This window comes from Anguilla rostrata, chromosome 5 (assembly GCF_018555375.3).
Source record: "Anguilla rostrata isolate EN2019 chromosome 5, ASM1855537v3, whole genome shotgun sequence".
Lineage (NCBI taxonomy): Eukaryota > Metazoa > Chordata > Actinopteri > Anguilliformes > Anguillidae > Anguilla > Anguilla rostrata.
Genome location: NC_057937.1, coordinates 47,555,696 through 47,566,339, shown reverse-complemented (window position 1 = coordinate 47,566,339; position 10,644 = coordinate 47,555,696). Strand labels below are relative to the sequence as shown.

Genomic DNA, 10,644 nt, shown 5'->3' with positions numbered 1-10,644 from the left:
TCCGAAAAAACATTGTGTTCAAAATCGCTTAACAGAGCTAATTTGGTTTACTCATGAACGTGGCCTACTCAAGAAAATGTACATTCCCTTGGCTAAAATATCAGAACTTTAAAGGTTCACTTTCTGGAGTTTGTTCAATATTTAAGTCTTTTTTTTTTTTTTTTTTTTTTTGAGTAACTCCAAAGCAATGTACACCAAAATGATCTTCTTGAGTTTGGAGGATTTTTCAGCAAGACAACGGTCCGAAGTATACCTCAAAAACAGCCAAAAGATCATTGACTGATCCTGAAAAATTCAGTTTAGACTGGATGAATGGTCAAAGACTCTCTCTTGGGGTTGGGTAATTTTCCCAATTAATTGGCAATAACAGCAAAAAGTGTAGTCTATCTTTATAGTCTATGTGTGTAGTACAACTAAGGCACAGTGTAGGTTTTGTGCAACAGGATAGATAGCCATTCTTTTTTTCAATGGCATCTACTGCATAGGCTATTTATGAACAAATATAAACACAATAACCTATGCATTTTAATGATATAGTTCTCTCAACTCTACACATTTGCACATGCATACATTAAAGTATTTCATCTTCACATACTCATTTAATGTTTGCATTTGATTATCTTTGCATGGACCAGTGCACGCGGACACACAGACATCTTCTCTTACTTCAGTATAGAATGGAAATAACAAGGAAATACTTCAGCTGTGTTAATGACTCAGGGATGATTTGATAGGTCAAACACAATTACATGGGGGGAGGCAAAGCAACACAAGAGGACAAAATAAGTATAATTAAAAATATAAAATAATGGTCAATCAGGTGACCACAGTCTGCTTGCTAAGGCTGTGCATGAAGTGTCTTCCTCCGAATCATCTGTCCAAGCTGGACTTTGTGGGCTGCGATGTGGCATGCAACAGCTAGTGACATCAGAGTGCATGCATGTCCCCCATTGGTTGTGGAGAGACTGTAGCATGAGCACAGCAGTATACAATTTGGCATTCCAAACAGAGGGATGAAAAATGTAGGGAAAAGCATAAAATAGAAGGAAAACATTGTATTCCTAAGAATACAAACATAACACTATACAAACGCCATGATCTAAAAATAAAAATATACAATTGGTACAAAAGTTAAGAATGTTAGTGCGGGGGATAGGCAGAGAATCCAAAATGCAGTTTGAAGAGATGGGTCTTCAGCCTATGTCCAAATATGGGCAACAGTTCTTTTCATGACCAGTGTAGGAAGGTAGCTCCAGTATTACAGAGGCAAGTAGATCATTGCATAGGTCTCCACACAGTGATGATGTCAGCATGGGGTTTTGCATGATTTCATCAGGGTATTATCTGTGGTCATAAACAGTTTGACCTTTTGGGTTGTCATTAAGATAGACATTAAATGTCAAATGATCTATCTTCTGAACGCTAGATATAGGGAAGGACAGAAGAAAATGTATTAAAGTGATTTTTTTAAATCTGGAGGTACAGCAAGCTTGTGTGCGATAAACTCCACTGCTCTAGAGGAAAAACAATCATTTCATTTTCCAATTCAACTCTGCAAAATGATGGGCAGATGTGTAAATCCAGTTATCAATAAATAACAAAGGGTAGATATTAAAACATGGTTTAAGTCCAACTTACTGACAATTGCAAGAAGAACAACAGTAATACCTGTAATCATTATTTTTAATCATATCATACAGAGACATTGATAAGGGTATTGTGCTAGTTCATCTTAATTATGGTTGTGCAAGCAGGCACAAAATCCTGATCAATATGCCATCGAATTCTGTTTTAACGTGGAAAGCATAATAGATTCTGCGATCAATCATAATATGATGCTACTATAACAACCCTAGCTTATGCAGGGGCACTGCTAGGGGAAGTCTAACACCAAGAAGTCGACAATACACGCTGAAGGATGAGACCAGGAACACATTTTTAAAAGCTGAAGACACATTGAAAAAAGCCATTTGATATCCGTCCTTGGCTGATCAAAACTCATTTACAGAGGTTCAGAGTTCACAAAATCTGTACGCATTGTCCGCGAGTACATCTGAACAAAGGCACACATTGTACAGACGTTTTGCAAGGTTCTTACTGCAAAAATGTAATATCCAACACTTCAGATTCTCTTTCTGCACTCTAAAGCAAACAAAGTTGTGATGCGACAGCTCACATAATACTGTATTTTCAATACAATGAGAAATGGTGGTGCTGCAAAACACAAGCTGAATATTTTATATCCCAATACAACGGTATGGAGTGTTCAGAGAACCTCTAAGTATTAAACGTTTCCCTTATGCTTGTACGAGCCTATAAAAGGAATATTGGTTAAGTGCATCTGTGTCTTGCATCAACATGTAAAGGAAGTGATTATGCAGAAGTACCCTAGTGAATGAACATAATATAATGAGTTTGCAAGCTGCTGGGTGAGGGAGAAAAGACACTGAGCCTGAGAGTGGTGTTCAGCTTAACTTTTTATAACAGGGAAAACTGACGAGTTTGATAGAATATCACAAAAGAATGTTCACAAAAAATAGACAACAGCTGTTGTAGTTTGCATAGATTTTTATTTTATTTTACTTAGAATCTATTTAATCCGCATATTGACATCAATTAAATAAAAAGGAAAAAAAACAAGCAAAATAAATTTTAAATTACAAGAAAAATGACTGTGCACCATATATATATAGTACAAAAATAGGCCTTATTTTAGAGTTTGCTTTCCCATCTCAGACAGTCAGTCATTCGCAATGATATAAGTGTAGGTCAACCTCGCTAAAGTACTGCATGAAGACAGAGGCCTGTGCTCCCCTCACTAGGGGAGATGGTTCCTCATCTCCAGTGGGTGTGTACACCCAGAGCTCCAAACTCAAAGGCTTTCTTCTACAGACTCTGTGATGACACATATACAAGACATTCAGCCCTTTAAGAGGAGGTCATGTTTTCTTTAGGGCACACTGCTAGATTGACCAGGTGACCACTTCTGGGAGGGGGAGGGGGAGGTGGATGGAGGGGATGCAAAAATCAAGACTGCCACTGCTGTTTTCCTTCAACCATTTTGGGATGGTGAGGGACCATTAGACCTTACAGAGAACAAGGGGGTGGTGCGGCACAGCATTTAATGCCCAACATTAGTCACCTCCAGTCAGACGAATGGAAAGGTGTCCATCCCCCTGATGCCCTCACACACCAACCAATCATCTCAGAAGGTCAAAGCCACCAAAGCATTACTGTGAAAGCATGCGGTCTTTGGTTATTCCCCCCCCCCCCGCACTGCCTGGAACCCTTTCTCCTTGTTCTGTGAAGCACTGCTGGCACACTGAGACAGACAGAACTGAAAGGGGGGGGGGGGGGGGGGAGATCTCTTCTTTCTTTTCCTTCACTGCTGTGGGGCTCTGCAGACTAACATTGCATATGCACAAAAGATTTTCATATTCAAGATGGGGAAAAAAAAAAGAACAAAGGAATCTGAAGCCAAGCGGGAATTCAAAAAGAATGATGCAAGCTGGCAACAACAAATACAATCGCATCGCCAGTGCGGCTAGAGGGTCTGAGCCTGTAATGCCGTTTGGACAAATCCTTCACAAGGCATGGCATAGGATTAACCCTTTACTCAGTTTAGGAACACGGGTTTGCATGGAGGCCGGCATTGTCTGCGCTGCGTGCCATTTGATAATCAGAAGACAGCCACCCCCCCCCCATCCCTTGCTACAATGGAACCTTCCATAGCACTCTGATTAATGAAATGCAGGCTGTGCCCATTTAAGTGGGGATGATGGCTTCATTTTGGGCGCGCGCTGGATTGTACAAGATTTACAGTTGAGGGCCACCTTGCCGCGCAGCCCCGAAAAACAATTTAGTAGCAGCCATAAATGACTTCCATATTCGATCACTGCCATCTCCGGGCAGGTGGGGGGAAGGAGCGGGGGGAACAAGAGGACGGCCGAGGCCAATTTCAGTGCACGGTGTTGCAGGCGGCGCACGCCATTAAAGAGAGAAAGGGTAAAGGCAAGCCTTTCAGGAAAAGCCGGGGGAGGGGGCGGGGCACTTAATGTCACCATTACGGCTCTGGCGGACCGAGGCCAACCAGTTTCAAAAGAGAGCATCTGTGGAAAGGAAGAGACCCCCGTCGGCCCTCGCAGAGACCCCTTTGAAGACCGTGGCATTGCTCTGCTTTTCTGTCAGCACTTGCCATTTTCAATCTTTCAAAAAAGGGCCCCGTGTTATAAATCCATCTGATGTCACTCCTTTGAAGATGGCAGACATTAACCAGAGGACTAAAAGCAAGGCCCGTGACAGCACTTTGTCTACATGTCATCTCTGCAGCGGAAACGGACTGAAAACTCACTTAAGAAAACGATCATGGAAAATAAAAAAATAAAAAGGATTGAGGATTCCATTTTCATAATCAGGAGAAAATTAACAAGATGCAAATTACAGCAAAAGGATATGCATTTAAACAAACAAAAAAAGTTTTTCCAATATAGATATGTATAGCAAATCCCTCAGAGCATTTCTGGGAATAAAAATAAAGTAGTGTCCCTCTGAATGTAGTCAATGAGAAATATAAAATTTTGTCCAGCTCTCCTGTCAATCACAGAACTGTAAATGGAGATAAGCAGTGGGGGTGTGACTACTGCAAAGCCAGCTTGCTCACAGAGGCCAGGGAATTTAGAGCTTTTAGTAAACAACCAGCCGCCAAATACGTATTCATCTTCTTAATAGCATTTTCAGGAACACAAACGCCACACACCTACCAATAGAACAGTGGGATTGCAGACCGCACAATAAATCTCCCCTCTACTAATATTCCTAATGTAGTCATTAGGCCCTCTACATACGTTCCTTATTGCACTCACAAAATAACTTTGTTCCATTACGACCAAATTTCAATGAACGGTAGCAAGAGGCTCAAATGACAAAGACACCTGACTCTGGAGACAGAGCTTTTAGAGTAAACTCTGTTGGGCACAGGTCTTGCTCTGTCCACTCTGCTGTGCGTAAAATGCAGCCCGTTAAAGTCCTCACATGGTCTACTGCTGCGCTGAGAGGGCTGTTTGAGCCCTTATTTTAGACAGGTGACACACGCTGCACACCAAGCATGTCCCTCTCCGAGCTCTTCCACGTTTGCGCGGACACGGATGGACAAAAAGAACTAACAAGAAAAAAAAAAAAAAAAGCCCAGAAATCTACAACCCCAAAACCCAGAGCTCAGGAACTAGCAAGGAAAATGTTTTAACACCCCTTGAAGCCGGAAAGTGGCAAGTTGCAGGAAGCGGAATTAAAGCTTGCCACTGGGTGGATTAGCGTTACACTGGCTTTCCTGCGCGGCTCTCTGCGAGCGTCCGTTAGAGACCTACCACAGCGGGGTCTGAGAGCGCGCTAGCGGAAATAAACCGGCCAATGAGGTGAGGCTAGCGCCGGCTCCTCTGATTCAACAGTAGAGAGAGAGAGAGAGAGAACGGGGCTCAGCGGGGCCTAAAACGACTGGAGGTCTGAGCTAAAGATAGCGCGCACCGCTCCGAATCAACCTTTAGTGTTCTGCTTGCACGCTTTGAGAGAGCGAAGCCTGATTGGTGGGTTTGATTGAGGGCCGAGTGCGTGGAGCCCGTGCAGACCGCAGTGCTTCGGTGGCTGAGGCCAGAGTGAGAGAGCTGCCTTTCTGCTTCCAAGGCGTCTGACTCGCACCCTCGCGTCAGAGAAAAGGTGGCGGCGGGGAGGCGGGCCGAGGCCACGCCCACGCCCACTTAGTGTTAAATAAAAACAGCGTCAGGCAGAGAGAACAAGCTTCCTTTATTCCCATGAGGACAGGGGAGACCCCTGGATGGACGACTGAGTGGGGAAGCCATTCTCACACCGTGGAGACCGAGGGACGTGGTGAGCAGGGTGGGGGGGGGGGGGGGAGGCAGGGACTGAGCGAACGGGGGTGACGCTCCCGCTATCTGCAAACCCGCCGCCGTCCTCCCGGGTCACGCAGCTTTAGTGCTGGCCCAGGGCAGCCAGGTCACCCATGTTCACCGATGCTGAAAATAAAGAGGAGGAAGCGGAAAAAACAATAACTATCTTTATTACCCCAAAGGGGGATTCAAAAAAAAAAAAAAAACCCAATGAACCACTCTGTGAAAATCATTCCTCCCAGTCACGGTTCTAACCCCATTGGCCAAGACCCTTGAAGAATGAAATTTTGTGATTGGAGGCCACAGGGCAGATTCTCCAAGCACCTCCCACCTCAGCAGCAATGAGGCACCCAGTTGTGTGCCGAGTGGGCGTGCCCAGGGCTCCGCCCCCAGCCCAGCCGCGCGGGACACGGGAGTCCCGTCCGGTCACCAGCAGGAAGAGCGGAAGACATAGAAAACCCCGCGGAAAAGAAACTCGAGCGTCCAGACATGTCTGTGGAGGCGGAAAGGAAAGATCCAGAGAGGGGTGGAGGGGGGGGAGGTGTCGAAACAAGAGGAGCGCGAGAGGCGAGGAGGCGTTTAGACAGGAGGTGGGTTAAAGAGCACTTTGCGTTTTGATAAAGGCAGTCCTCTCGCTGTGGCCGTCAAACTCCTCGTTCTCGGACTCGGAGTTGAACCCGTCGTCCCCCCACACCGAAGGGATTCCCTTGTAGGAGACCACCCTACCCCGTCCGATCCCGAAGCCCACGCGGGTGCCCGCGCCCGACTCCAGCGTGTGCAGTTTGCTGTGCCCGCCGCAGGGGGCGCCGCCCGAGCGCAGCTGCAGGAGGCCGAAGATGGCGGCGAACGTGACCGCGATGAAGATGCAGCCGACCACCGCCGCGGCCACGGGCAGCCGGGAGGGAGGCTCCGCCCCCGAGGGGGTCCGGCCCTCGCCTGCCCCGCCCCGCCCGTCGGGGGACTCGCGCAGGATCTGGTTCTGGTGCAGGCAGGTGCTGGAGATGGGGTCCAGGTGGTTGTGGGGGGGGCAGGACAGGCAGTCTGTGGAGCTGGGGCTGGCGCAGGTCAGGCAGGACGGGTGGCAGGGCAGGCAGGCCTGCACAGAGGACAGCTCCGCCCAGTTCTCCAGGGTGTAGTTGAGGGGCAGGGAGCCGGGGGTGTAGCCTGGGGGGCAGTCCCTCACACAGCCCTGCTGGAACAGGAGGAAGCCCCGACTACACTCTGCAGGGAGAGAACACAGCAAACCACGCATTACACACACAATACCATACTGCACACTCCAACTGCACTACATCTGCCTTATCCCCCTGAATAATTCCTTCAGATTCACCACTTCAGAAAGGAAACGCAGAAAGACACATTTGCACTGTATTATCAGCTGAGAATGAGACAGGAGGAGGAGCCAAAAGTGGAGATTTATCTCTGATGAGTCTCTAGTTGACCCCGTGACCACCCCCCCACCCCCCCCGCGTATGAGCGTGCGTGCGTGCGTGCCCTCACAGAGAGCTTCTCTCAGCTGCGATGTGTCTATTCACCAGGCTGGCCGTCTTCCAGCCCTCCTTATTAAATCAGGAATATTAAATCAGGAGCGCTGACATGTTCTTTAACGAGGAGCGCTGCGGCGAGCGTTCCGAGGGCCTTGAGGACGCGCGCTGTGGATCGCCCGCGCCGACAGGCAAGGGTAACCGATGGTGACAGAGAGCACGCGCGCTCCTGCAGGTGAGGCGCTGACAACCTGGAGCGTGCGCACGCGCGGGCATCTGCGCCAGCGCGTTAAGGGGAGAAAAGCACGCAGACTCAGCCATTAGATCAGCTTAATGACTCGCAAGGCTTTTACTTAAGAAAGATTATTTCGCTTTAATCACTTTAGGAATAAAATAATTGTGAAAGGAAACCGCTCTCATAACTGCACATCCAGGCTGATTTCCTAAAGTACAATAAGCCATTCAGCCAGCGCGGCATTAAGGAAATAAAATGAGTACGCCATGTGTTGTGGGGCTGAATATGTTAAGAGGCTTTGCTGACTGGTCTAGTGAAGCCTTATTATAGTGAAGCCAGCTACTTTAGAGTGGAGGAGAAATTATGTATTTATTAGGGGTCCAAGCAGCGAAGCTGGTGGAACCCTATTGTATCTTTACATTACATTACATTCATTTGGCAGACGCTTTTATCCAAAGCGACGTACAAGAAGTGCATTTTCATGATCGTAGACAACTGCTGAACACGGGTTCAGTAAGGTACAATTACTTATTTTGTACAGCTATTTCTAGCTGAGAACAATGAACACTATCCTGGTCTAACATCTGCAAAGCCAAACTAGGCAGAAGATTAAGCTAGAGTATTAGGACAAATACAATTTACCAAGAAGTGCAGGGATGGGGCAACATGTAACAAGTGACAAGGAAAAAGGGTTTTTTTTTTTTAAATATATATATATATACACAGCATGGTGGTGGTTATTCTAGGTATAGTCTGAAGAGATGAGTCTTCAGGCCACGGCGGAAGATGGATAGTGAGGGGGAGGTTCGGAGAGGGACGGGGAGTTCGTTCCACCACTGGGGAGCTAGGGTGGAGAAGCTCTGTGATCCCTTTGGGCGGGTGGGAGGATTATTAATATCTGTTAGGATTATTATTCTTATTATTATTTTTCTCCGCTAAAAGTGTCTCAGCAACCATAAGTCCTAGAGCAACCAAATTTGGTAGGTGGGTTCCTATGGCCCCCCCACTACTCAGGCACTACAAATCACCTATGTCGGCCAGATGGTGGCGCTATAACAAAGGGTCATGCGTAAAAGGCCATAACTCCCACACCATAAGTTAGATCAACACAAAACTTAATTGACCTATGCATCTGAACATGCTCTACATCTTTGCCATTGGGACCTATGTCCGCCGTATTGTTTGCCTGCCATTTGGACTTTTTTATTAGTTGGGGTACGGAAGAGCTGTAGCTCCAAATCTAAAGTGTTACAACATCCAGTAAACTTCTTTACGGCAAGTGGCTAGAAGAGATCCATGGCGACAAGTAATCCGATACCGTAGGGTCTAGTTTTTATCAGTGAGGGGGAGGGTCTGAACGTCGGGGAAGCAATGGAAGACAGTGCCATCAAGAGTGCATGCTACTAAAAGTTTGTTAGTAAAAGCTTTTTGAGAGGATGAATAATTACTTTTCTTTGGCATGGATCCATTTGAAGACAATATCGGGTGAGTTTGTTTAGTCTTTGAATCCGTCATTATGCTGAGAGAAATCGTATTCCGTCATAGCAACAAGATAAACCCGACATTAGCCCTAAAATATGCCAATTCAGCAGTGAAAACGCTGCTCATTGAATAACAAAATAAACGCGACAAAGTTTTTTAAAATTATACCATGTCATTCTACAGTCAATATCTGGGACTAAACATTGAATAAATATACAATCTTACCATTGGTTTTACGCGTAGAAATGTCCCTTTTGCGACTGAGTGGTCATATATTGTCTTGGACAATCCATTTGTGATGCCTGGGTAGGCTACCTTCAAAAATAGCTGTGCGTCATACCACACCTGTTGTTTACGGCGTTGTCGCCCTTTTTAGTACAGTCTGGCTTGATTGACAATTCATTTATTCAGTAGGTGAGAGTTTAAGCTTCCTAACGATGTATAACATGTCTGATTTTGCTTTTGGAATAGCGTTTTATAGGTCAGTGTAACCGAAAATGTTCTTATATGCCAATGTCTAAATAAATAATACGGTAGGCTACTCTGCGCGCAGCACGCAGGTCGCGAGTTGATATTTCGTCTTTTGTTTCGTTTTTTCTCAATGTCGTATTTATTATTTGAAATGTGTATTATTATTCTATCTGTCTCTGAGGCGCTCTGAAATGTGCATTCTCTGCTAAGCTGAGCAATGGATTGGAATGTGTCTGATGCCTTTTTTAGTTGCGGTGCGGAAGCGCTGCAGCTCTACATACACGCCGGACCATCAAAATGCTTTTTTATACTTTTGCGTAGTCTGCATTTTGCGTAGTTTCTGTTGTGTGCGGCACTCGCAAACGGCCAGATCATTTATACTTGTGCGGGCCACGTAATTAGATTTTGTTACTGACCGTTATAGTTCAAAAGACAACACCTTCATTCATATTTCCAAACCTACTAAAAGTCACAGATCTTGGAGAGTGAAAGTGATTTAGATGCGGATATGTCTGAGACGGAGGATAATGTTGAGGAGGACCCTGACTGTGTGACATCCTCCTCTGATGATGAGAATGAAGCCTTTGAGATACCACATTCTGACCCTCCTGTTGTTTCTCAACCACAAAAAACCATCCTGTCATCTCTCAACCACCAGAAGACCCTCCTGTCATCTCTCAACCACCAAGAAACCCCCCGTCATCTCTCAACCACCAAGAAACCTTCCTGTCGCCTCTCAACCACCAAGAACTGACATGTTTACTTCCAAAAATGGAGAACTACTATGGACTGGATCCCCAGTTGAAAGACAGGGTAGACATAGTGCTGCTAATGTCATCAAAATGGTTCCAGGCCACACTAGATATGCTAGCAGTCATGTACAAGACAAAGTCTGCATTTTAACTCTTCATAACACCATCAATGCAACAGGATATTCTTGAGATGACAAACTTAGAGGGGAGGCGTGTGTATGGTGACAATTGGAAAGAGCTGGATGTGACTCCCTAGCAATGCTATATTGGGTTGCTTAATTTGGCAGGAGTGTACAAGTCAAAAGGTGAAGCAACAGCAA

At 45.9% G+C, this 10,644-nt stretch overlaps 1 protein-coding gene across 7 annotated transcripts in view; it reads right to left on the bottom strand.

Moving 5' to 3' along the window:
* Positions 1-2,550: 2,550 nt before the first annotated feature.
* The window catches only part of furina (furin (paired basic amino acid cleaving enzyme) a), a 109,232-nt gene continuing 101,138 nt past the window's right edge, over positions 2,551-10,644 (bottom strand). For 6 of the 7 annotated variants that reach the window (XM_064336719.1, XM_064336720.1, XM_064336723.1 and 3 more), the window contains exon 16: positions 2,551-7,121. In XM_064336719.1, coding sequence (XP_064192789.1) covers positions 6,496-7,121 — 626 coding nt within the window. In that variant the 3' untranslated portion in view covers positions 2,551-6,495. The remainder of the gene's footprint in view (positions 7,122-10,644) is intronic. The other variant, XM_064336726.1, reaches the window with a different exon arrangement.